The sequence below is a fragment of the Electrophorus electricus genome, chromosome 13, assembly GCF_013358815.1.
Source record: "Electrophorus electricus isolate fEleEle1 chromosome 13, fEleEle1.pri, whole genome shotgun sequence".
NCBI lineage: Eukaryota > Metazoa > Chordata > Actinopteri > Gymnotiformes > Gymnotidae > Electrophorus > Electrophorus electricus.
This window is the reverse complement of record NC_049547.1, coordinates 3,427,341-3,454,373: the sequence shown is the minus strand read 5'-3', so window position 1 is coordinate 3,454,373 and position 27,033 is coordinate 3,427,341. Positions and strand designations below refer to the sequence as shown.

The window sequence follows — 27,033 nt, the reverse complement described above, 5'->3', positions numbered from 1 at the left end:
GTTGACAAGTCCCCGCCTCGCTAAACTGTACGTGCTGGTCTCGCCCATCTCTCTGTAACTACTGGTCCGGTTCTTCTCAGGTGTTCTGTTAAGAATTCGCATTCAGCTGTCCTTTTAATCTTGCTCCTTTGAGTATTCAATACCACCTGTTAAAACTAACGGTATTTATTTCGCAATTTACTCCATGAAGATGAAAGATTTTGGGGAAAGTGAGGGAAGATCCCATTTATCTATTTACTGTAATATGTATAATACGCCTGTATGTGTATTTACCTGCACTGTGTCTGATTTTTATCATACATGTTATTTTCTGTGTTAAAACAATTCCTGTTTATAATGTGAAAATCCACCAATAAACTAAAAATAAATTCTGAAAAAGAGAGCAGAACTACAAGCACCATTTTCCCCCCTCAGACAAAATTGCTTTGTGCGTTTGAACGGCCGGGAGTACTTGGAGCGGGTTCTTCTCCCAGTCAAATGAGCATCTATGTTAATGGAAAAAGTCTGATTCCAACACTCTCCTGCCAGAAAGCTCTCAGACCATCCTCCCAGCTCCGGCCGTAATGTGCTCCGGCCCCCGGTCTGAAGCCACCTTCCAGACTCGCGTCAGACATAACCAGCACCTGGCCTTTATATGTTCCATTTCTTGCTGATGCACTACCGTGGAGGGACTTTTAATCAATTTGATCAATTTGTTCCCGTGCGTGGACATGGTAGGCAGGCCCCGGCGCTGACCTGCAAAAGCCTCTCAGCGCATTACACCACCGGCTCTTCCTTAGCCTGTTTACCACTGAATGATTGTGGGTAATGTCCCGAGCTCTTATTCCCCTTATTTATCTGGTCTGCGAGCAGGACATGGCACACGCCATGGACAGCAAGCACACGCACAGCCCAGTAAGTGTACGATGTGTTATGACGGCACTGTGCCCAAGTCATTTTGGCGCGGGGACTCGGAGGTGATTCAGACCTGTTAATGGCACATGGATGAAAAAGTGCACCGTGTGGGTAGAGAGAGAACGGCGCACTGAACAACCCTTGTGAAGCAGCTCTCATTTGGAAGCAACGATCTCCCTCCTTCTCTCCCGTGCTTTTTTCCTTTTTAAAATGACGACAGCTGCTCCCTGCCGACCACGCGAGGGCCACGGCCATCATCCCAGCGTCGGCAACACTACGAGGAACTCGTTACGTGGAGGTTCAGCGCGCTGCCGGAGAGAGGGAGACTGCCGTCTCGCTCAGTAATGGAACACAGAAGGACCGGGCACGGCGCGGCAGCTGCCCAGACCGTGCCGGGGCGCCTCGCGTCGTACGGCGAGGGAAGCCAAGGCGCCTCACGCCTTCGACGTGCTCGGTCAGCGGGCCGGCACCGACACCACAGCGGGCTGCGGGGCCCTTACTGGGAAGAGAGAGGGGAGGAGAGAGAGGGAGGGAGGGAGGGAGGGAATGAAAGTGAGAGGCCCCCACGGAATAAACCCAGACAAACATGCACAGGGTTTCTCTCTTCCAGCTGGCTTCTGGATTTGCAGGCAATTCACAAAAAGACCACAGCAGTCAGAAGGAGGTTATTTTATCATATGAACCTAATTTACTATGTGCCACTCAAACATTCACAAACACACGAGCTGTAATCTTGGCCATCTGTTTCGCTGTCACAACATTAACGGTCTAGATAAAGAAAACCCAAAACAAGGACATTCAGTGAATATTCATCAAAATAAAGGGTGAAAAAAGAACAACAACAACAACAAGACAAGAAACAAGTTTATACAAGACTATAGCACCCAAGGCACGTAACAGGTTCTAAGTAAATAATGATTTTAAGTAGGCAACACTTGTGTTTCTTGTAGTCAGTGGTGTGCTGAGAGAAGTATGGATGGCCCTTCTCCAGCGCAGCACTGCAAAGCACGACGCCTGGGCAGAGGGAGAGCGAGGCAGCCAGCCTCCACTCCACTCCTGCGCCTCCTCCTCGCATTTCAACTGGGTGGGGCAAGAAGGAGACGAGAACAGGCCAGAGGAGATGAGAACAGGCCAGCCCCAAAACGGCCCTCCACTGACTCATTAACATCCCTGCTAATCTGGTCTGTCACAGAGTGCTAACACACACACACACACACACACACACACACCAACAAACACGGCACTAGAGAGCCTCAAAGAAATTATGACAGCACATACTTTTATGGTAAAAGCACTTAGAGCGATTGCAACCAACGCAGGGAATTCGCTACATTTTCTAAGAAGTGACTGTCTCTGGTGAGACATCATCTCCTGTATACAGTGCCGTAAAGCCTGATTTATTAAGCTCCCTCCAACGGTCGTCGGAAAACCACTGCCTCGATACAGCTGACGACCTCGTGCACTGCAAAACCGGTGCTAATGATTATAGCGTGCACGCACATGAAGTGAGAACTGCACTGGGCCGAGGCCATTTTCCAGAAAACCAAGGAATAAACGGTGCAGGTGAGAGAATTCCCAAAGACCTCAAAAGAGGCTGATGTCCTTTTCTGAAGCGTGACCAGAGGAACATGCAGATGGAGTGCGCACACCGCGGCTCACGTAAACAGAGCGCGAGGAAGCGTTCTCCAGCAGCGCCAGCAAATCCCATTCTGACCCCTTGTCACTAAGGCAACCTTCTTCTCCTCATCACTTGTTTCTCTGGCAACCGACCCGGAGCTCCCTCGCTTGCCCCTGAAGTGGAGAAGCTCCCCCGCCCCCCCAACCAGCTCGGACAGTGGATGCTGTTTTTCCAAGCGGAGGGGCTTGAGCACCAGCGTGGCGAATTTGGGAGGAGAGGCTATACAAAACAGAGCAAGGAACAGCAAGATCTCTGCTGTTCACAGAATGGCTAGACGATGACGGATTGGCCCTTGACGGACAGAAACTGCAGTTGATACAACCTTTGCATCAACAATAAGTCAGCGATGGTCTGCTCAGAGTCTCCATATGTTCGCGGACGAGGGACCTTGGCGTAAGTCATGGGGGCTAGATTGCTCTTTAGAACAATTACATTTCATCACATATGTTTATAGTAAAGGCCTGGCCAGTTTCACACACACACACACACACACACACACACACGTATTATTATATAACAATATACATCATTAGTGGCCTCAAGCTGGTTTTAAGCAAGCCACATTCTTTAATGGGTACCATAATGAGAAACACACCTGTTGAGCGTACAGGGAAAAAAAACAAACAAACTCCAGAATACTTGTAACGGAGCACACTGCACAAGAAGAGCCAGACGACAGTAAGGACCCACCAAGAACCTCCAGCCCTGTCTCCTGGAGCCAGAGCAGAGCAGGAAATTCACTGCCTGGGACGCTGCACCTCGGATCACCAGCAAGAACAAAGTCTTCCTCTAAGTGGCAGTAACCACTGTAGGAGCAGGAATTCTGACACCGGTGACACTGAGCTGACAGCTGGTCTCATAAATGCGTCAGTCTTCTCTCTCTGTCTCTGCAGTTTGCCTGTCTGTGGAATACAGGAGCAGCAAATGTCGAGGGCAAATGTGTGGAAAGAATAGCGATTAACAAAAGAAGAAGCAGAAAAACACACCCACTTCCACGGGGCGGAGGCCCGGCTATGCCCTCCCCGGGCCGCTGCCGTAGTTCCGCGGACTGTTTTGTGTGTGAGACAGGGCAGAAAGAAAGGCAAACACAGACAGCAAAGAGATAAAGAGAGAGAGCGAGAGAGAGAGCGAGAGAGAGAGAGAGAAAGAGAGAAAGAGAAAGAGAGATAGCGCAAAAGACCTGTTACACTGGACAAAACAAGAGAAAGAGAAAACTGGCCGAGCTGTGATGTCAAGGAGCTGCAGGAAGAAAGAGAGAGCCAGACAGGGGAGGAGACAGTAAAAAAAAAAAAGGAGAATAAGAGGAGACAGCGTGAGTGGAGGAGAGGGAGGTGCAGCTGCTCCTCCCTGACCCAGAGTCAGGTGGAGATCAGTGAACAGCCAGCTTAGGCAGCCAGACGTGGGAGTGCACATGAATAATGCACCCTCATTGTCAGACTTCGCTCGGCCTGGAGATCTGCATAAAGACATCCAGGGAGCTCTGCTCTCTCCCTCACACACACACACACACACACACACACACACACACACACACACACACACACACACACACACAGTTGGTGGATTTATCCCCTTTTCTCCCGTGGCAGACTCACCGCATGTACCATCATGCTAATGTTCCCACTGCTGCACGTGCGTGCGCCGTGGAGAGCCAATCCCGGTGACCGCCGCGCGGAGCCGAGTGAGGGTGTGGGCGTGAGATGCAGGGACAATTCCTGCACCCTTCCCACATCTGCGTTGCCCGTCACGTGCAGCATGAGACCACAACAACAACAAACAGAAGACGAAAGCTGAAGAGAGGGCAGACTCTGGGCTCCAAAACACAGCCTGGCATCTAACGGCCTAGACTGCTCGCTTAATGGGTGCGCCACACTACACTTGCTCACCACTAACGTAGGACTGCTTACAAGTCGTTAGTTAAGTGTGGCGCCAGGGCGTGTTGTAATCTAGTTTTCATTTTGTCTCATTCTGCACCTGCTCCAGAAAAGCTTGCAAAACGATGACCGTAACCAGGAAAATCTACAGCCAGTGCCGAGTCCCACACGTCTTCTTATTTCAGTCAGTAGCCACAAAAATACTGATAGATCAAAGCGTCATACTGGAGTTATGGCAACCACGCTGAGAAGAGAAATATGCAGACGTGTGTGTTAGGGAACATTACTGCTGAAGACTCCGTCTCTCTCTCTGTCTGTCTCTCTCTCTGTGTCTGTCTGTCTCTCTCTGTGTCTGTCTGTCTCTCTCTCTGTGTCTGTCTGTCTCTCTCTCTGTGTCTGTCTGTCTCTCTCTCTGTGTCTGTCTGTCTCTTGGCATCTGCCTAAACAACTCTTTTGCCAGGTTTACTGTGTGTTATTTAATACAGCCTTGCTGAGGCTATGCGTGTGGTGTGTGCATGTGTGTGTGTGTGTGTGTGTGTGTGTGTGTGTGTGTGTGTGTGTACGGGTGGGGCTCGTCAGGAACCAGACGGATTAGCAAGTTTCATTTCTGTTAAAAACCTTCAGTTTCCAGAAAACTGTACGAGGGGGGATGGCGGACCGGGTGGGACGTGCCGGGCAAAGCTCTCTGCTGGCTGCCGGAGCTCCACCCCCATCTGTTTTCAACATTCCTCTGTTCAATGAGAAAATTTTCTTTAAAAAAAAAAAAACAAAAAAACGCCCACGGTATCTCCTCCTTCAACACCCGAACAGTGAAGCGCAGCGCGCCACCACCGAAATGCCGAGATGCACACCTCTCTAAATAACGTCCAACTGTGGCGCCGCAGGCACGCCGACAAACACGACAATCCGACCGTTCTAATGTCGACTGGCCTTTTGCGTGAGCTCCAAGGCCTGGCTGAAGCGTGCTTTTCCTTCGGACATGAAATCAGATTAGCACGGTTCTGAAACCAAATTCTTACAGGGATTAAGCGCGCCTGCATCGAGAGAGGAAGGGGAGGCGAAGGCGCGCTCACGTCCCGCGCTCTGCTGGATGCCGACTCCGCAGGGCGGCCGGGAACAGGAGCGCGAGTGCCGTCGCTGCCGCGGATCGCCCCAGCCCCACCCCGCCCCGCCTCCACGCTCAGGGCGCAAACGTGTTCTGCAGCAGCGGCTTCCGGCTGTGGCGCAGCGATGGTGCCAAGAGGGGTGTATTAGGATCGTGTGGATTAGGACTCTACCGCTCCTGGTGGAAGCTTGGGAATTGGGCTGGGTTCACAAAGTTCCAGCAAACAGACTTCCACACAGAGGGATGGGGGAGGTGAAAGGAAGGAGGGGCTGCTGTCAGAGGGACTCGGCCCCAGGGTATGGGCTCCGCCCACACGTGGTAGGAGGGGCCACGTTTTGACCATGCCAGGCTAACACCCACCTATGCACTCTTTCCGGCTCCCTCCATCCATCCCTCTCCCTCTCTCTCTCTCTCTCTCTCTCCCTCTCCCTCTCCCATCTAGCCTGCTTTGTCTGGGTGAGTTTCTGTAAGCTTTGAGGAACAGCCAGAAGAAACACAGCAAGAAATGTGTGTGTATGTGTGGGAGAGAAAGTCAGTGAGATAGTGAGTGTGTGTGTGTATGTCTCTGTGTGTGTGTGTGTGTGAAGGCAACTTTGCTCAGATGAAATGAGCTGGTTGAAGACAAGTGCTTCAGTTGGAATAGCAAATGAATGCACTTATCCAAGTGAACGAAATGAGTAACAAGGCTGTAGTCCAGATGAAAGTGTCAACCGACGTGGAGGAATGACTGGAAAGATCAGCGTGGTTCTAACATCACACGGCGGGACCCCGGGGGGGCATAAGGGGTACAACGAAGCAGGACGCGTGGAGCTAATGACCTCATCTCCGCGTGCAGGCTCCAGAGCCCCGCGTCCCCCAAGGCAGGCCCGCAACCACCGTACAGACAACCCACCAGCTCCAGATGCGCGTGCTCTCGGGCGAGACAAACCCCCACCTCCCACCCCAAGCCCGGGTCTGAAGGCGGCCGCTGGACGCGGTGTCACGGGTCAACGTGGCCGACGCGTCCTTAGAAGCATTCCGAGAACGGCTCGGCCGTGACATGTCGAAGTCGACGAGGAAAAAGAAAAAGAGAAAAGAAAAAAAAAACCAGGGCCAAAAAATAAAAAAAGCCCCGGCACGGAGCCAGCACGGCGGGAGCTGCTGGAGGAGACGTGCAACGTGTGGCATGATTCGTCATCAGAGTGACGAACCAGGCAGCAGCAACCCCAGACATCTCATCTGCACATCGTTAAATCTGATAAGGGCCAATTTTACTGCGCAGACTTGGCAGGGGCTTTGGGAGCAGCGTCTCAGCCCGATAAGGCAGGCCGACGGACGGAGCCTCCACGCTGGCTGGCGGGGAGATCACACGTAACCCCGCTTGCTTTGAATGCCAGTTAGATCTCTGCTCCACTCTAACAATAACCTGAAGCCTCCAGAGGGAGCGCAACATGAATCAAACCTGCCTTTCCAAATAACACCTGCTGTTCAAGACCGCGTCTGTCCTTATACATGCTCTCTCCCTCTCCGCGTCTCTACCCCCCATCCATCCATCTCCTCCTATTCCTTCATCGGGGCAGGCTTCCTTTCCTCGGACCGTCCTCGAGGTGCTCGTGCGGTGCATTACTCCGTCACGGACTGCAGGGTCGCACTGCCGTCGTTCCGACCTGTAATGCACACACTCATGCGGAACACCGTGCGCCCGGGGCCCACAAATTATTTCCCAACACGTGTTGGGCTGAGGTATTAATAAACGGTGCGGCAGTGAGCACGGCCCAGGACTTCCACGGGGGACGCTTGGAAAAGGGGCTTACATGCAACAGGTTTGGATGTGTGCGCGTGCACAAGCGCGCACGTGTTTGTGCTTGCGCATTTATTAACATTCCTGCGCAAAGCGGAGCTTAAATTGCTCATAGGTTCATCTGCTTGTCAATCACTCATTCTCTTTCGCTCTCCCGGACACGCCCCCCCATTCCACAGCAGCGCGGCACATACCCGCTCACATTCACGCGAACAACAACTCTGAAAGGAAAAGAAACAAACAAACAAATTAATTCCTACCCTGAACTGTTTTTATCATAATACAATCCCATCTGGGGGCTTAATAAACTGAAATACATTAGGTGCATTAACTAACTACTATGACTCTATATGTACACTGCCAAAGTTTCTCTCCATTGGTCTCTCTAGCTCACATGTTCTCTCTCTCTCTCTCTCATTCTCTCTCACACACACTCCCTCACACACTCATACTCTCTCTCTCTCTCTGTCTCTCTCTCTCTCTCTCTCTCTCTCCCTTACACACTCTCCCTCTCTCTCTTGCTCTCATTCTCTCTCACACACTCCCTCACACACTCATACTCTCTCTCTCACACACACTCCCTCACACACTCATACTCTCTCTCTCTCTCTCTCTCTCTCTCTGTCTGTCTCTCTCTCTCTCTCTCTCTCTCTCTGTCTGTCTGTCTGTCTCTGTCTCCCTTACACACTCTCCCTCTCTCTCTTTTTAAACTCTCTCCGGCATTCTGCCTAATCTATTAAATAAAACATTGCATTAATAAGTCTCCTCAGATCCAATTTCTCTGCCCGTAGGAACAGCACTCATACAAATTGTCCGACCAATATCACTCTATTAAGTAGGAGATTTTGGCTAAAAATGAACCCACCACTGGATAATAACTTACTCTCCTCCACTAGCATAATGCACCTCAAAGTACCCTGTTTTCCCCACAGATTTTGTTCTGTTCTCTTAATTTTTCCATGTTCTTGAATCAGGTAATATGAAAGGTGTTATGACCCACACTGATAAGTTGAGACAATATATGACCAACTGTACGCACACACACCCAGGTAATCAAAGTCATCAACTACCTCTCCTAGTATCAGAACCTGCTCCAGGTTCTCTGGGATCCAGCAACTTTTAGTCCACGTCTGACCACCTACCAGGTTACAGTGAACTAGTACCAAAACAATCAGACAAACATCAGACCCACTCAGATTTAAAGATTAGTGGGTAACGTACCATTGCCACTTCTGTGGCTATTGTGCCAACGAGCAGAAAACATTTGTTCACCAAACGCTTCAGTAATCGTGTTTCTCATACGCACTCCCTTGCAACCACCTCAACAAATACGTCACGACCCGGTTAATCAGTGAATGTCTTTATCAAACATTAATCTTCAGTATTCAAATGCACACAAGCTTCCAGTTCATGAAAACCCATGTCAAGGAGCCTCTAGACCATCGAGGCCATGCTGTCTGAGCTTGGGATGAGGGGAAGATTGCTCAGCGCAAAGCAGGGAGAGAAGAGAGCCACCCTGTGCCTCCTGCAGCGGAAAACCTCTCTGTCTCAACACCGATCAAAGCCCGCCCAGTCCTCGCGGCGGAGCCGGAAGTCGACCCACGATTGCACGCGCGACTTTTTTTGCAAAGGCGGAAGCTCGCTGTCGCCACCTTACGCCGGGAGGCGCGGCGGGCCTTTCCACGGACAAGCGGCGGCTCCGAATTCAAAAGGTAGGGAGGAATTTTCCACACCGTCACCGAATGGCACCTCCACAGCCTACCAAGGTGCGTTAGCCTTGAGTCCTGCTTCACGGAGAAATTCTGCCGATACAGAGAAAGACGGAGCTGAAATACTGGCAACTTCAATGGCATAACAGACAAAAAAGACAAGAAAAGAAAAATTACATGGGTACAGCTTTACATGAAATAATACGGTACATGTACAGAGGAATATATGTTACCCAGAGCAGCAGTTGATTTTAGTAAAGTAAGACCATTTCCCCGCTTTCTCTCCAAGTTGTCTTATTTTCTCCCACTGAATGTGACAGAAAAATGTTGTGACCAATAACGCATAATTGCTGCAATTTTCCATTATTCTCAGAGACCCTAAGAGACTGATTTTTTTAAAGCGAGTTTTTCAGGAGTCCAAGCACATTTGTTCATATTTTGAACAGTTGTTAAAAAAAAAGAAAGAAAAAAAAAAAGCTTTTTAGTTAACACCTTTATAATTCCTCATACACAAACGTGCACGGAAATGCGCAAAGACATGCATGCAGGAACATGTATGAAGCGCAGGTCAGCGGCCTGGAGCTCATGCGCGCTGCATTCTTGCTGCGGCGTGCGACATTAAGACCTGCTGCAGCTCTCCCTCGTCAAAAGCCTCCCTGTCAAGAGCAAACCGGTCGCCTGTGACGACAGAGCGCTGTGGGAATTCGTTGCGCTGCTGGCGCTGGCCACTCTTTTCTGTAATGTCCTATATTCCTGCTCGCTCAAAGGAACGCCGCCCCAAATTGAAAACAGCCTTCAGACAAAGACGGACAGATGTCAGCGCGTAGAGGAAGCGCGTGCCGGTGCAGGGGCGCACCCGGGTTTGAACCGCGCGGGTTCATACGCAGTAGCACGGGAGCGCGGTGTTTTCCGTCAGCCTTTGTCTGTTCAGCTCGGCGAGCATCATAAACAGGTTGCATCCCACGGAGGCCTGCTTGCTCGGAGGCAATTAGCAGGGACTTTCCCCAGGCGGCGGGGCTACGTGTGGCCCTGTAGGGGGGCCGCACAGGGGAGGCTGTGTGTTTGTGTGTGTGTGTGTGGGGGGGGGGGGGGGGGCAGCATGTGCGGCAGCTAACTCCCACCCCCACCGCGCTGGCGGTGAAGGTCGGCTGAGCACCTCGGGAGAGTCGGAACGTCCGAGCTTCCCACCTGCCGGCGGCCTGACCCCTTCCCCTACGTCCTGCCAAGACACGACCCTCAGGCGTGCGGTCCGACACGTCCCCGCCTCAGCAGCGCTTGTTCCAGCTCTGCCCTCTACGGATGGGGGGGCGGGTTCTCCACTCAGCGGGTGACGGATGCAGCCGCGTGGGACGTGAGAGGGGGCGTGCGGAGAGGGCGGCACGCCAGCGCCCCAACACAGCAGCCTCTCGGCAGGCAGAGATCAATGAGGAGGGACGGCGGAGAGCCAAGAGCGACAAACAGATAAGCAGTGCTCTGACAGGTCTATCCGTCACACGCCTCCATCCCCCCGCCGCTAAGGGACCCCGTCAGAGGGGGGCGTACCTACGTGTGTCCATCTACATGTCAGCCAATTTTTTTTTGTGTCCCTGTTTTTGAGGGGATGAGCAAGTCTCACGTGAAATATGACTGTAGATAAGGCAACAGCATTCCCACAAACTCCCGCATCCAATGTACCCGATAAGCAGGCTAGCCTGAGGTAAGCCCATTAGCAGCTCTTTTACGATCGGGTTGGAATGGAGGTAGAATAATTTAAAAACAAACTCCAGTTCGGTTGGGCAATAGAGCGACTGGCCTTCCTCGTCGTCATCAAATCCAGTTAAATGGTAAATCCTGAAAGGTACCGTAGGTGTGAACCAGAGTCATTAGTCATTTCCTCATTGTCTGCAAGAGGGACTTGCGAGAAAACCCCCCCACAAAATTACCATTTGACTTTTTAATGCTCTTCCTTTTATGTGGTTGAATCAACAGAAAGTAAATGGTAGCCATTTTGCCTAGCCCCAGGAGAGCAGCAGTTAAGTGGGAGACAGAGGAGGATTTTATCTTTCGATAAATCACAAGAAAACCACCTCTAGAATAACAGACACTCTCAGAGCTTCTTCAGCTATACAATTTAATTAGACGAAACACTGGCCAATTCAGGGCTCTGCCGCTTTCAGGACGAAAATGCGCCGTAAAAGGCAGACGAATCTTTCGACGGCGGTTCGGTGTGCGCTATATTTGTGTCTGCCTCTCAACCCTTGGTGAATCGATACCTTTGAGATGGACATCACACTCGGAGCGCCGTTTGCCTAAACGCCACGGGCAGCGTTAGAGAAACAAGGAGAGCAGCAGCACTGCACATGTTCCCTCAGGAATCCAGCACAGCAACGACGCTCCGAGCGAACAGGATTTCCTTTACAGACTCTGGAGGGATCTTCAATTCAATACGCCAGTCAATCGCTCCCCGGCTCCATCCTGTAGGCTGAATTTAATTGAGCGCACAGCCTTGTGTGATAATGGGATTGTTTTTTTGGTGGGGGGGATGGTGGAGTGGATCACTCTCGTCTCGCTTTACACCTGAGTCTCAGTCCCCTGTCAGTTTTCAGAAGCTCATGCTGTACTTTTCCCGCACCGACATCCACTGTTGGCTGGGCCACGTCCTCTCTGGAAAAGACGGCAGAGATGAAGCTCTGTGATGGCACACCGACCGCATGCATGCGTGTGCTTGTGCGCGTAAAGGTCTCGAAAAGGGAAAGACTAAACAGACAGAGAGAGAGAGAAGTAGAGAAGGAAAGAGGGAAAGAGGCAGAGGGGTTTAATGAAACTTTAAAGGAGAAAACCATGGTGATCAAAGGAGATCTGCTAAGGCTCGTCTTCCAGCCGATAAGTCCGAACACGCTCGACCGGAGAGATCCACGACGAATATTTGGTTACATCACATGTGTAACCATTAGCCTGCTGATACAATCAGCAGCAGGAATGACAGGCCTTTACTCTGAACAAACATCTGTGACGAGCATCACGCCCTCTTGACCTTGAACAAAGGTTTGGTGACGAGCATCCCGCCCTCTTGACCTCGCGCAAAATCTTGGTGACAAGCATCACGCCCTCTTGACCTCGAGCTCAAGGCCCATGACGAGCATGCACAGCCAGCATCGAAACACCCCCTACACCTGCCATTTTTACGCTCACTCATCGGTTCTTGTCAAAAACAAACACTTCTAATATTTACCTTTCATATGAGACACGTGAAAAACAAACATTAGCAGTGATCCGTTCTTAGTGCCTAGTAATAACTGAAACCAAGTCTTTACTCGAGTGAATCATATCTGATGTCTGGACTGCAGTCTATTTGTGGTGTCTGTGAAACACAGAGTTCCTCTTCCTGTTTCAGGCTCAAGAGATCCTGTGTTCCTCTGAAACAGCTTCCTTCCTTTCCTCAAGAACGAACACATTCATAAACAGACACACACAAATGTCTTTTCTTTTTTTCCCCCTTCTTCCCCCAATGAAATGTTCTCGGAGGGAGGCAAGCACTCTCCGATTCTCTCGCTTGCAGTGCGATTGCCAGTCAAAACACCACATGACCCTCTGGGGTCCTTCACAGTCAACAAACAATAAGCGCTTGTTTTTGAAAATTTCCCATTTTTTCCCCCCTCAGAGTTGCTTAGAGCTTTGGCTTCTGAAGCAAACCCTAACCCTCGGGGGGAGTAGGGGCGGTAGGGGGGTTGTGGAATGCCTCAGCCTTCCGCACCAACACGGCACTCAAAACCCACGCGTGTGCTTTCATCAAAACAAACGGAAACAGGCCTGTGGACTCTCCGTGCTGCGTGCGCGGGGCACTCAGGCCAAGCCTACCACTCCGGAGTCACAGGTTAACAGGAGGCAGTGCGTCCTGGTACGCTGTGCGAGTTTTCCAATCCAGCCTTTCACCTTTTGAGAGGCTGCCTCAAACATTGTGGGTCAAACGAGGAAAAAAATGAAGAAAAAAAAAAAAAGCATAACCAGCATTAAATGCCGACTCCTTGCTGAGGAACAGCTAAATGGGATCAACGTGGTAAGGCCCTGAGAGAGGCCTTTATCTGCGGAGCGTGAACATGGACGATTCCTCACTAGCAAGCTCACAATAATGGCCAACAATAAATGTGCAAACCTCTACGTGTTTCCACACCGATTCACACTGGAGTATGTCCGTGCGTAAAGGGCCCAACGAATGATGTTGCTCACAGAAGTCTTTCATTAACCCAAAATCCTGCTTTAGTCTTCCGCTCCGAGAGGCGTATCCCAATTAAAGTCGAGACCACTCAGATGAGGGTGAACGGAAATCCATTTAAGGGCATTTGACAGATCGTCAGCATACGGAGCCTTAGTGATGAAACAGAAGGGTTGTTGTTCTTACAACGCTGAAAAGAGAACCCACGCATCATTCCTTACATGAAAAAGTCCTGACTTGGACTGAGAACGCACAAAACAGGAAAAACGAGAGGGTGGGGCCACATGCCTGCACGGTTAACCTGAGAGGCGCCGTGTTAGCTTTTCAAATTGAAGGAGAAACGGGTGGCACGCTCGAGTGCTCCCTGGTGCGATTCATCTTTATCAGCATGCCACGCCACACCTTCACACCCAGCCGCCCCCGGTAGCCCCGTCAAGAGACCCCTGAACGTTAACAACCGGCAAGAAAACAAACAACACCTCAGCCCAAAAATATCGGCGGACTTGCCGTTTGGCGGCTGTTCGCCAAGAAGCCCACGCTTGGTAATCTCTGGCCTGAAGGGAGAACTGTTGGGGGGGAATGAGCTTATTACAAAAACAGCAGTTTCGTAGCAATCACAGGGAAGGAGAGGAGATGAAAGAAAATGACAAAGTGACTTTCTGTGAAGGAGGCCGTAGTTAGAGGCAATCGCTGACCTAAATGTCATCCTCTCAAAGAACCTATTTTAAGTAAACTTCACTCATTTTGTGCGTCAAGGTGCACTCCAGGCAGCTCTACTGCAAAACAAGCCACGGCTGTGTGCTACTGGAACGTCTACGACAGTCATGCCTGCCCACACTGACTTTTCTAATGACTACATGTTCCATGCATTTTAGAACAGGGTGATCAGATGTCACTGTTACAGATAAAGCCTGTAGAGGGGACCCCTGCAGATAGACGCAGTACCAGATAGTCTCGGTATCGGATCGCAGTCTCGTGCGGTTACAAGTGGTACCCGCTTAGTTGTGATGGCGCTTGTCCGTCAGGAGAAAAAGCTTCATGACCACTGAGAGAGGCTGTCACTCAAAATAAACACCTGAATCGTATTAGTTAGCTAGCTAAGGATTTAGCAGTCGCATAGAAACAATTGAACGCTGTGGATATTCTGGTAAATCTCGTAAATGATGACAAATATTTAAGCATGAATTTGAGTCTGTCCTTTCTGAAGTCAGATTTACATGATTTGTTTGATAAAAACAGATGTAGCGCATTGACTTTCCCAGTGAATTGTGGTAAAAGCTTGATCCAACATACATGACCCACACTGCGGTCATGTTACAGCCAACAAGATGTGTGCTTTGGAGCTATTTTCGTCCACCTAAATCCCAGTTTGAATACCTGCTCCATGCTTTTATTATGGCTCATGTGCCTGTGAGTCACATAAAAAAAATAAAAAAAACAAACAAACAAAAAAAAGACCAGCCATTCTCAAGAAAGACGACCAATCCCATAAGCGTGCGTCTATAAATCCTGGTAATATTACAATACCTGGAATGTAAGCTGGTCCTTTAGACAAACTGAAGCTAAAAGTGAGAGCGAATTCTCCTATAATCCATTCTCCCAGCTGCGCGATCAACCTCAGGCCAAATATACGCGTTTGTCGTCAGACTGAGAACAGCACATGCATTTTTACTGTTTTCCACAGCACTCGTCCACTGGCTGTGCTATCTGGTCTGGCACGCCAAGCTCCCAAAGCATCTGATGGAAACCAGGCTGGTGGAAACATCTCAGCACCTTGACGCGATTCTCTCAGTCCACGTCCTGTATGCCTCCTCTCCAGGGCAGCTGCCAAGAGCATTACATCTGAAACCAGAGTAATGACCCCCGAGGTAATGCTTTTGGGAGGGTGCCAATTATCAAAAAAGGGCCACATTGTTATTAGAGACTAACTATAATTTGATTAGTCTTTGTTCCATAAATTAAGGACACAGCGCCCCAGCCCTGTCCGGTTTGGGGTTTTTTTTAGTTGTTGTTTTTTTGCTGTGTTAGAATGAGCCAGAAGAGGGCAGTGCGCTCGCTGCTTGGAACGAAAACCTGCCTCCACTGACAGGAAACATCTTCATAAATACCCCATGGCCGTGTTATTTTCTCGTCTGCCATCAGACACTATCCTTTTCTGTAGCTTGTGGAGGCTGTCCATGCGGCGAGAGCTTCGTAATGAGTTAAATGGAGGAGACTAAGTGTCGGTGAGTGACGAGCTCCAAGACGTTCTGGGCACGCACTTTCTGGAACAGTTAAAGGCAGACGCACGGAGCAGCGCGCCTGTGCGTGAGTGAAGCGCTTACCACACGAGGCATCAAAATCAGAAACAAATTTTTTATTCTTGTTTTTTTTTTCCCCCCACTGTGATAAAGTTGTTTGCGCAAAATGCCCGCCATAATCAGACACCCACCGCTGCTGCCACTAGACTCGTTCATTCCGTGCTCTCAGACAGGATCCATTTCGAAGGTAAGTGAATCAGACTCCATTTTCTAGGTGGCAAGCTCAGAGAAAAAAAGTTCTAATAGGGTGCACTTCTCTGGTGGAGCTGCTACTGGCTGCAGTGGTGGGATCAATGGTGGCTTAATAACCCCAGTAATTCCCTGCCTCAGGAGAACGGAGCGAAGTCTTCTACCTCTCGCGGGCTCCTGTGACCTGTTACAGAGCCACACCTCATTATCGTTTGCATCCAGTTCGGAGGGGTTCTGGGTTCCAGGCCGGGCCACGCTGGCACCCGGGCGGCTCAACAGGCGAGCTCGGGGAGCCGTAGCGGCTCTAAATCTTGGCTTGGGTGGAGAGGACAGACAGATGTCCCCCAGACAAGGGAGGAGAACGCGGCATGTGGCAGAAACGCCGAGGGTCTGTTTGCTTTCAACAGCCACCGAGATTAATTACACTCCGCCCCCGCGAGTAATCAATGAACGGACGTGCCGGTGAACGGGAGTGGACATCTCCGAACTCGAGAACTGATGCGGCACTCGTCCTCGCGGGCATCCAGGCAGCAGTGCGACACGGCAACAGCTGGATGCCTGCGATGACGAGAGCGGCGTCGGTTCTTTTCAAATCTTTGTTTTCTCTTCTGCACAGCGCAAGAGCGAAATGAAAACTACAGCCTTGCCGAGCATTCCATCGCTCCCCCCCCCCCCGAAAACAGGACATTGTTGAGCTGAACAGAAACATGTTGATTTTGGCATGAGTGCTCGCTCTCTCTCCCTCCACAAAACAGGGCCTGCAATTAGCATGGCCAGCTCCCCAGAAGAAATATTCCCCACTGTAACCCTGCCAAAATGTCAGAGACAAAAGCTTTCCAGGAGGAATGCGTGGCATTTCCTCTCATGTGCTCCGGCCTAGCCGGGGCTAGAGGAACCGACTCCCGGAGAACAAAACTTCCTTCCTCTCGCTCTCCTTCACACTCTCTCTCGCTCACTCTCCCCTGAAAATGGACTCTCGCTCTCATCTCATATTTCACTTCCCTCGACTCTCTCGTCTGCTACCCTCATCTGTTGTCCGCTTTTTAAAAGACACTTTCGTTCTCACGCCTGCTGGTACGCCATTACAGTCACGGTTTCCTGGTTTTATCAGATTTGAATTTTCCAGACAGACTTGTGGGTCGATAGACGCAGCTTCTAAAAGTAGATCCAGCAGCAGAACTACCCCAAGATCCAGGTCAGAGGGCTAATCTAAGGTGCTGGAAAACAACCATTTACCTCTATCTTAATTTCAAACTCAGACCCTCTCAAGCTGTATTAGTGGTTTCCTTTGGCCCAGTCACACCCCTTAGTTCTCTTTGCCACTGAAAGTGACGGCAAGCGGGAACTTGATGATCCAAAGGCAGATGGCCTTCACACGGTGAGGAGCCATTTTATGGTGAAACACGCCATCAGTCCATCCAAAAGTAAAAATCCAATATGAGAAGTCCAAAATACAGTACTTCATAGCCTGTCCCTTTTCTAAGTTTCTCTCACTCGGAATTGAATTTTGGTTGGAATTCTCTACAAGTGGGCAGTCCTGCCTGGCTCAATAACGCCGGCTCGTGATGGCACAGTTATTGTCATCTTCTCCCAAAAATCTGGAGATGCCATCGGACAATTCAATCAGAGAATCTGGATGGGCACCTTCCAGGGACTTCAGCCACAGTCCTGCACCACAATGGTTCAACTCTTAAGGTCAATTTTTACCGCACTCTGTCAGGTCTCACTATGATTTACCACTCTGACATTTTTTCACACCTGGAGAAAATCTAGTTAGCCATCAAAGGTCAACATATTATTCCAGTTTTCCTGAGGATTGATTTCCTGTAGCAAGAATGGTCTGGAGGAAAACGGTTGTCATTAGGGACCATTGAGGAAAACCGAGGAAGAACATTATCTGTCTCTTTTTGCCCTTTCAGGTGTCTTTCCCTTCCAAGCTTAAAGAATTATTACAGGCTCCACAGACTCCAGAGGTCGTGGTGCCTCTCGGAAACATGGCACGTTCTGATTCGCTGCTGATATTATCACTCTGCTCAGCATATGCCCTTGTGCATACCCAATTCCTGTAAATACATTCCATTCTTCTGCCACTGGTAGCTTCTTTTCATGATGAGCTAGCAGGAATGACCTTAAAGGACAAGCTCAGGTTTCAGCTGCCTCCTGTTTGGCTGCCCGTACTACTCTTTAAAACGCAGCCCCGTGTCTCTTCCGGCCCCTTGGCCGACGGCAGCGCTGTAGGGAGTGCACATGGGAGCGCGCTGCAGAGTTGAATCCCATTAGGGAGGAGAGTCCCGAATCTTATGCGACAGGAACAACTGTTTGCTGCCAAACCTATAAGCTCACGTTCTGGCTTCAGACTCGAGACGCTACAGCCGTGACGGATCGCCATGGTAAAGTTTTTCACGTGGAAATGACAAACTGCAAGCGCATACCATTGCAGCAGCGTAAAAAATGTGGACCCCACCCCTCCTGGGCCCCACCGTACTGAGCACAAACAGATGAAGATACCGCAGGCAAAACAAGTTCGCTCTGCACTACGGCCAAAACTGAACCACTTTCTCAAGCAAGAAGCAGTCCATTACCCTCCGAGCTGCATTGCACAGGTGGACAGTGTTCTTACGCGCCTCATTAGGGCGAAGAGGGTGTCTATACCGCACGGCCTTGTGCTAGCATTAAAACCAGTTAACTATGAGAGAGAAAATGAGGGAAACGGTGCACAGTGGTCACCAGCAGAGTACCGTTACACAGGAGCACCTGTGAGCGTGAGGCTATGCTGGAGCGACACCACAGATGCCTAGCACAGCATGGCAGTGGCCACAGGCAGCTGCAACACAACCACAACTCGCGACGGCCACACACCCGCCCGGCGAACGCCGGCCCGGCCTTGACTCGACGAGCGAGCGGCAAACTCCCTGACGGACGGCGGCTCCCGAGCTCGACGACTCCGGCCGATACAAAAGCTACCTTTATTAAGGTAAACACCGGCTTTGGAAGAACCGTAAGCCACTTCAGGGCAGACGAGAGTGCACCTGCCACGGTGGAAGAAAGAGAACCATCAGCTGTTGCTAGGACCGTTGCCATAACAAGCACGGAGCCCAGAAGCACGCCAGCACGGCGGCGTGTGTCTGCCGGGGGACCGCATTCTTCAGCGCAACATTTTCGTTCTGATAGCCCTATAAGGAGCCTGTACAGCTTCGGGTAAATGAAGCTTGTTAGTTTAATCACAGGCATCTGAAGCAACTTTGCCCCTGCCCCCTAACGAAAAGAAAGCAAAACACTTGGCGCACCTCTTGCAAAAGGAGAAGTGGAAGTAAACCATATCAAAATAAGATAAAAACATGTTTGGATCCAGGGATTTCCAGGGGTTTGTGTTATCCAGCGCTTGACTGAGAGCAAAAAGCCAACGGCATTCAGGTAAAAAGGCCTTAGGTGCTACTTTCTAACAACCTTCGAGTATAACTGGTTAATAAACAGCTCTGGTTTTCTGACCGAGTTATAAAACAGGACACCAGAAATAAAACAAGCAAATTAAACCTGCGCAGAATCAAACACATAGACATGTGCATATGACATTTCCACTCACCTACATTTGCCCATCTATAAAGATTAGATTTCTGATGAATTCCCCAAATGCCCAGAGTCGATTATTAGCTAAATCACTCTTCAAATGAAGCCAGGAAATTATTGTTCGTTTGATTTATTTCTGAGCATCTCAGAACTAACAAGAAAGCCCATTCTAATTACCAAATTAATCACACACAATTTAGCATGGCAGAATGCATTAAATCCCTTATTCTTAAAAATGATGGAGTGCTTCTCGAAATCAGATGCACAGCACATTGACTTGGGCTGGAGACCTAAAAACGCAGTTTCTCTCCAGGATTAATCAGATCTGTAATGTTTGTTTGGGTAAGCTAGCCGAGTCGAGTAGCAAGGGGAGTCCAGAACGATCGGTGGAGGTCTGACACGCATCAGTGGAGCTGCACGCTGAGGCATTCACTGAATGCCACATTACAACATGACCGTGCACGTACGGGTTTCGGAGTTGGTCACCGACATAGTGAATGAGTCAGTGATTGGGTGAGGGAGAGAGAGAGGGAGAAAGGGGGGGGGGGGTTGTACCTTCAATCCTCTTCAGGGCTGTCTGACAAGCCTCCTGACTGGCAAATTCAAATGGGTTGTTGCATGTCCGCACGTTGTCACACACGCACTTCCCGTCGATGATGTTACAGCCTGTAAGCAGGTTCTCATTGCACGGCTCAAATCCCAGCAGCTGGTCATCCTCCCAGTTTTCGTCTGTGCAAGCATCGAAGAGAAGGACGTTTAAAAAACAAACAAAAACACAAAAACCCATGTCGACGCAGATGCACACATTTAGGAGCACACGTGTTAAAAACAAAATTTATAGTTAAAAAAACCCAAAAACAGCTGACCACAGTTCTCCGCATGACTGAAAAACAAAGTGCTAATGTGGGTGTCATGTCAGCATGCGAAGCTGCAACTGCACACACCTGTGGAAATAAGAGTAGCAAGTATATAGGTAAAAGCAGAACTTCTCCCTGGCCAATCAGATCACTGAGTAACAAACACTACAGCAAGGTGTCAGGAATGAGAAATGCAGTGTAAACCACTCCTGCTGCATAATAGCAGTGCACCTAACATCCTTCCCCACCTCACTATATAGTGGCATTTCAACATAGCAGCAATTTTGAAAACACAAATGACCCTGAACCTTGCGATGCGGCAATCTCCCAGCCCCATTATGAAGTGTTATTTACAGTGCAAACACATATTATTGATATGGAGCCTGGTGTGTCGACCTTATCGGCATGCGTGCGTGTGTGCGTGCGTGCTCAGACACGGCAGAATACACACGAGCGTATCTGCGTGCTCTACGAGTGCCAGCGCATGCACGAAGGCGCGCCCATGCGGGTGCAGCGTGCGTCTTTCCCAGATTCTGCCCCGGGAACAACAGGGGCCGGCTCGCCGGTAAATAGACACCCATCAATTGCTGCGGACACGTCTGTCTTCGTGAAGGTCGCGGAGGAGCCTAGCAAGCAGCGTCCTTACAGACGGGAAATATATAACGCGGCGCGCGGCCCGACATTCTGGGCACTGAACGACTGCCTCGGGCATCAGTCTTGCGCTCAGCTTCGTTCTGCTGGGCGTCGCTGCCTTCAGACCTCTAGGTTTTAAATCCCCCTGCGGGAGCACAAGCAGGGAGTGTGAGCACTCCTCCACCCCAAACCCCACCCACTCCACCTACCGCCAGTATCAGTCATGCTCGCCGTGACACCAGCGCCATGCTCCAACGCTGACCAGACATAGCAAAAACAGGCCATCGGCGCTCTGGGTGGTGGTGCCAACGTGTATAAGTGTGTGTGTGGGTGAGTGTGCGCGTGTGTGTGAGAAAGCCGAACGCTTAGACACCATTGCCTTAGTCCTCCCTGCAGAAAGGGCGAAGGCCACGAATAACAGGCTGTTGGCGGGCGAGTCCTCTGTCACTCTGCTCACTGGCTCTTGCAGGGGGGGGGAGGTTAGAGGTGGCCAGGTTTGGCTGCCCGCAGCATTAAAAAACACACGGCCGGTGGTCTGAGCGCACACACACACACACACACACACACAGCCCGGGCCTACAGACGCAGGGCCGAGACAGACATGCTGCCACTCGGACGGAGGGGGCGCTCCAGGAGTCATCTTATATAGGCATCGGGATTAGATTTCCACTCGCAGGGAACGGGTGCGGAGCAGCTTTTAAAAGCTCCGGTGCCAGGCATGCCCGGATCACGCAGTGAGCGGCCCGCTGCCCTTACGCTGCCCTACGAGTTCACTCGCGTGTGTAAGGACAAGGGAACAGTTTTCTTCCACCTACAAACAAACAAACGCAACCCACTTATATTAGGGCCCTACAAGGAGACACCATGCCACCTCTCTCCGAAAGAATGAATGCTTCTGCATTCCAGCAAAGTCTGGAATGTCTTCCGCTACCTTGCCTCAGACAGATAAACAACGAGGAAAAATGCAGGCCTCCCTCTCACATTACCCAATATAAATCAACCCATAAAAAAACATGCAGCTTAAACATACCCTTAAAAAACCATGCAAATTAGATCCAACACCGGGAGTAAAAAAAACAAAACAAAAAAACCCTGCCAAAGAAGACTACAAACAGCTGACTCATTTGAATAATCAGTGCAGTCAACGCACAAGTGGAAGGATTCGGGAGTGGAGTTTTTACCGCTATCTGGGCATGTCATCGAATTACGGCGCATCCTGTTCGTTGCCACGGTGAGCCCTCATTTTGTTGCTACGTGTCATAGTGACACCTGGTTTTTATCTGAGTGGGACGCTGTCCTGATGCACAAAGCGCCTGCTCATTTGCATCAGAGACACCCATTATTAATTTGACATGGAAACAACACGTTTTTAATGCGGGTAATCGTCGCGTGTGGCGTACCAAACAATGGAGAGCGGGCGAGCAGGCAGAACTCACAGGTTACGGTCAGGCTGGTTTTGGCATTCCCGGATGCCGAGCTGTAGCCGCTCTTGCTGCTGTCATCCAACCGCACCCGAGAAACCCTGACCCCAGCCCCAAGGACGCCTGGAGCGCTGTGGAGCTCCCCTAACGGAGAGGCTGTCTGAGGGGAGAGGAGAACTTCCCGCGCATCTTCCCTGACTGCGCCGGACAAACCTGCGCTCACCAGCACGCCTGATCTGGCCACCGGTGGAGGGAGGGAAAGAAAAAAAAAAAAAGAAAAAAAAAAAAGAGGACACCGGGCAGTTTGGCTACTAAGAGAGGGTGTCAGGGTGCTGTGGAGGAGATCATCATATCACGTCTGCTGGTTTCAAAACAATAAAGGTGAGAGCACTACAAACAAACAAACAAGGAATAAAATCTCAGAACAGGATATAAAAAAAAAACAGGAAGGGAGCAGTTCCGTAGTATTTAGGAGTTTTTATCCTGATCTACTTGACATTCACTTTGCCACCATCGTGAAAGTTCTGCGGTAATCACATAAGCCTTGTTTTGACGGGTCATTTAGCATTTTGGCAGTGGAATTCCATACAAAAAGGCCTGGCTGACACTGATGCAGAGCAATGTGCAGCTCCTTTGTTAACAGACAGAGGCCTGTGTGTGTGAACAGCACTGCTGAGGAGCGTCCGTGCCTGCATTCTCCAGGTGTTCGCATCTAATTTGCCCGGCTCGCCTTCGTTCCCAGTCATTTGCGCGATTGAGTCTACCCATCGCTCCCCCGGCTACGCGCATTACGCTGACAGCAGCGACCCGGGCTGGACAGATGAACGGGGCCGGCCCTCCTGATCCTGGGAACCTCGGGCCGCTCTGCTCACGAGAGATCCCGCAACGGGACTCGGGAGCCGTGCCGCGGAGTGCGGCATCCAGCCGCACAAAGGAGCTCCTCACGAAAAAAAATAAATGAATTAAAAACCAAAACGCTGGCTGGAAGGCGCTCGCTGCCCTGTGCGGAACGCATCCTTCATGAAAGCTGGAGATGTTTTTAAGGCTTTAAATGATTTGGGCTCAGTGATCCAGGATGTCCAGCCAGGGAGCTGGAAGATCTGCTGGGCGTTCCTGAGGCAAGCCGCACCACCACGGCGGCGAGGACGCGTCGGAGCACTCCCGTTCCTTTAGGCTCCGCCGTGGCTCGGCACCGGAGCTGCTTCCAAAGCACCTTCCAAATGGTTCTTGAAGGAACAAGCAAGGCGATGCGCAGATGTCTTCAGTCCATCCCACACCAGTTGCAGTCATTTTGAAACGTGCACGGGCACAGTATCAACAAAGCAAATGTCGGTGGCTCGTAACGGTACAGCCAGGAATAGACTGCTGTATTGTGGGGCGCCATCTGTGATCGATTTAGACTGGACGGGGTTGGGACGAATATTAAGCGATGGATTTTACTGACCTCTTCTCTTCACGGCACGCATGTGTTCTTGATTTACAAAATATACTGTTATGCTAACGCTTGCAGTTTTTCAAACTCAGGTCTAAAAACTATCGCAGGCGAAGTTACTGAACCGATTCTAAGCGTGTGTTAATTTGTTCAACACTTCCACACTGTGAAAGCAGCACACAGGTCCATACATGTGTGCTGGGATATCAAAACAAACGTAAAAAACCACAATAATGTACACAAAGTGCGTAGCAACCGCTGTCTGTTTTAAAGGGCCTTAGCACGTGCAGAAAAAGGCATTTTCCAATAAACATTCTTAGCCTTACATTTAATCTGAAGCAGATAAATGAAAATGCCAATAACTTTTGCATAGCAATTTTTTGTGACCTCTAAACGTGTTTTTAACCACAACTGCACAGCCTGCTTCTCAGAAGGGCATCTCTTCAGGTGTCCATTCAACACACAGTATTTATATACAATATGTAGCCAGGGTTTATTTAACTAAAAATCGTGCCAGAGCACTAACAGCCTCTGGCACAGTTCTCTGTTCACCATCAGTGAGCCCAGCCAGCATTTGCAGAAGTGCAGAAGCTGACCATCAAACCCTCAGACTGCCTCAGTCAGTGATGGCCTTGGGGGGGGGGGGGGGGGGGGGGGGTGGGGGGGGGTTACACAGGCGTGCCAGGCTGTGCGGCGATGCTTCCAGCAGGCTGCCGTCTCGGGGGCGGAGGCCTAATGGAAGCGCCACGCCGCCACCCCGTTAGCATGCAACAGCATGGAGGCAGTATACTGCAGGAACCCGCCGATCGCTGCTGTCAAACATGCCATCGAGAACGTCGCCCTGGAACTCCCAGCGCACGCCTCACCGGGAAGGACGGCATAGTTCTGACACTTCCCGCTGGGCGCTCGGAGACATGCTCGGAGAGACGTGATGCATCTCAAAAGGGGGTCCCTGGGCCATTTAGAAACAATCGTGTGTGATGCAGGTTTCATCCAGTGCAGTCTCACACTTCAGAGAGCTTAGTGCCTCAGACAGAAGTCTAGTGGTCAGTCCACGCAGAAGACTGGACTGGCTGCTGTGACCATACCAACCGCTGATGTCACACCCACAGCGCTGTAGAATATTAATTATCCAGAGTAACTTATTGGGGGCGGGTCAACATGAAAGCTGAGTATAAAAGCATATCCCCGGAAACGTCCCCAGATACCTCGGGCCGCCACGGGGTTAGGAGGGGGTCACCGCGGCACAGGATACACTGGGAAAACTCCGGCTGTCGCCGTCATCACTTTGATCAGGCTCGTTCCAGCGGCAGGCATGGCTTTGACACTTTATGCTGCTCTGTTTTCTTGGCCAGACCCCATCAGATGTCACCTGAGAGATGACATGCCGAACAGTCGCGGCGCCACCCACGCGGACTTCCTGCCCAGCCGTGTAGAAATCTGACCCACGGTCTCGCGCAGCGCGTCGTCTGACCGCCAGGCCAGGACGATGGGCGCACACGCGGAGAACCGGCAGGGCCTCCTCGCCAGCTGTCCTGCCTTGGCTACGGTTCTGAGCTGCTAGGCGCAAAGAAAAGGTCGTCTACGGTAAATCTGGATGACGTGATTCGTGCGTAAAACAGCGCGTCTCTTTTGTTCTCTCAAAGCAAACACACGTGGCGGCAGCTCCGTGAAATACCTTCGTGGGGCAGGCAATGTTCAACAGGTGAAATGCCTCAACTGCGTAAAAAAGTACTGTGCTCGCATGGACAATGTACAGCGCGCTAGTATATGCAATGGCGCAAACGCATTACCCGAGTCAACACGCGACGGGTAAATGACGTCTCCGCGAGCATAAACACCCGTGACACAAAGCTGACGTCCTCCTGCTGCCGATGCAAAATATATGGTCTGACGCGCAAGTTGCATAGCAGACATTCCAACGAAAAACCAACAAGCCTCGGCGGAAAGAGCGGGGCTGGCACGACGTCCAAAAACAGCACGGAATCCGTTAGCAATACCCGAAAGAAATGGAAAACCGACATACTGCAAACACATTAACCAGCCTGCACGCTCCGGCTCCCTCCCCATCGCGCTCCCGCTCACCGTAGCCAACTGGAAAGGCCAGTTTATTGTAGAAAGCCATAACCTTCTGACATTTGAGGACTCTCTGTCAGCATTGCGCCTTTCACAATAATAAATGACTCAATTTACCTCGAACTTCTGGTTGATTCATTTACTACTACAAGCAGAACGCATCGTAATCCATAAATGATTCAGTTCTCCACTCTCACCTTTTTAATGTCCTCTGTTCACCAAAAATATTAGAACTGTCAAATGTGACGAATACAGGCTGATATTTCATCACTGGGTTTTTATTTGACCCCAAAGGGATGCAGAATAACTTTCTAAACGGTAGAAGCAATACATGAAAGAGGCAGCGAGCATTACAAACCTTCGCAAACTCCGACCTCATACTGCGTGATGGAGCCACCGTTCAGCGCGGGTCTGATCACGCACCGGAGCCCCAGGTCGCAGGTCCCGTACAGACCGTACACGCCGCCGCAGCTTTCGTTCCTCTGCTTGGCGCACACGGAGCAGCAGCCGCAGATCCCCGGCACCACGGCGCCGGTACAGTGCTTGGGCTCCTCGCATTTGGACAGGTCGCAGGGCAGACACAAGAGCGCCCTGCTGCTACTCTTCGCCATCAAGACCATAAGTTGGCCGATCAGCACGCATTTCACAAGAAGATACATCCCGGAGAAGGCCGTGAAGGAAAAGTGAAAATACACAGGCGTATATCCAACCCAGCCCCCCGGTTCCCCAGTCTACAGCGCGGGGGACGCAATCCTGGCGAAGCGACCAAACGTAGCACACAACGGCTCTAAACGAGCATGTAATCGGCTCCTTTTATGCAATGTCCGTTTTTCTGGCGCATGGAACGAAACGTTCCGCGCATTAAACTTTGTGGCGGTCGCTGCAATCCTTTCAAACGCGCGGCACGAAACGGCTATCCCGCGCTGCAGACCGAGTGCATGGTTTATGCGTCACGATTTCGGCAGTTACGTTTGTTTTCAGACACGAAAACTTTCGCACTCGCGCGTCTGTCTGTCTCTCTGTGTCTCTCTCTCTCTCTCTCTCTCTCTGTCTATATCTCTTCGGAGTCTCCTCTCTCTCTTTTTGTGCAAGCTAGGTAATTTCTTCCCGTTCGCCTCGTACGAAAAGCCACGGCGCAAGCACGACGTCTCCTCGGGTTCCTCCCGAAGAAAAGGCGACGGGCGCTATTCGGTCGCCGGCGAGGGGCTCACTCGGCCAAGCCCGTCTAAATAAAACGTTTCTTGCTGTCCGCGCGTTCAGTCTCCCTCTGACTCACGCGTGTCCCTCCCGGAGTTCGGTTCTCTCCGCCCGCCGCGCGCTGGGCTC

General features: G+C 50.8%; 1 protein-coding gene across 1 annotated transcript in view; it reads right to left on the bottom strand.

Moving 5' to 3' along the window:
• crim1 (cysteine rich transmembrane BMP regulator 1 (chordin-like)) overlaps positions 1 to 27,033 on the bottom strand; it is a 57,937-nt gene extending 30,904 nt beyond the window's left edge. Inside the window, exons 1-2 of the mRNA XM_027004800.2 lie at positions 26,066 to 27,033; positions 19,844 to 20,017 (exon numbers count right to left, since the gene is read on the bottom strand). Of these exons, the coding sequence (XP_026860601.2) occupies positions 19,844 to 20,017; positions 26,066 to 26,366 (475 nt within the window). The 5' untranslated portion in view covers positions 26,367 to 27,033. The remainder of the gene's footprint in view (positions 1 to 19,843; positions 20,018 to 26,065) is intronic.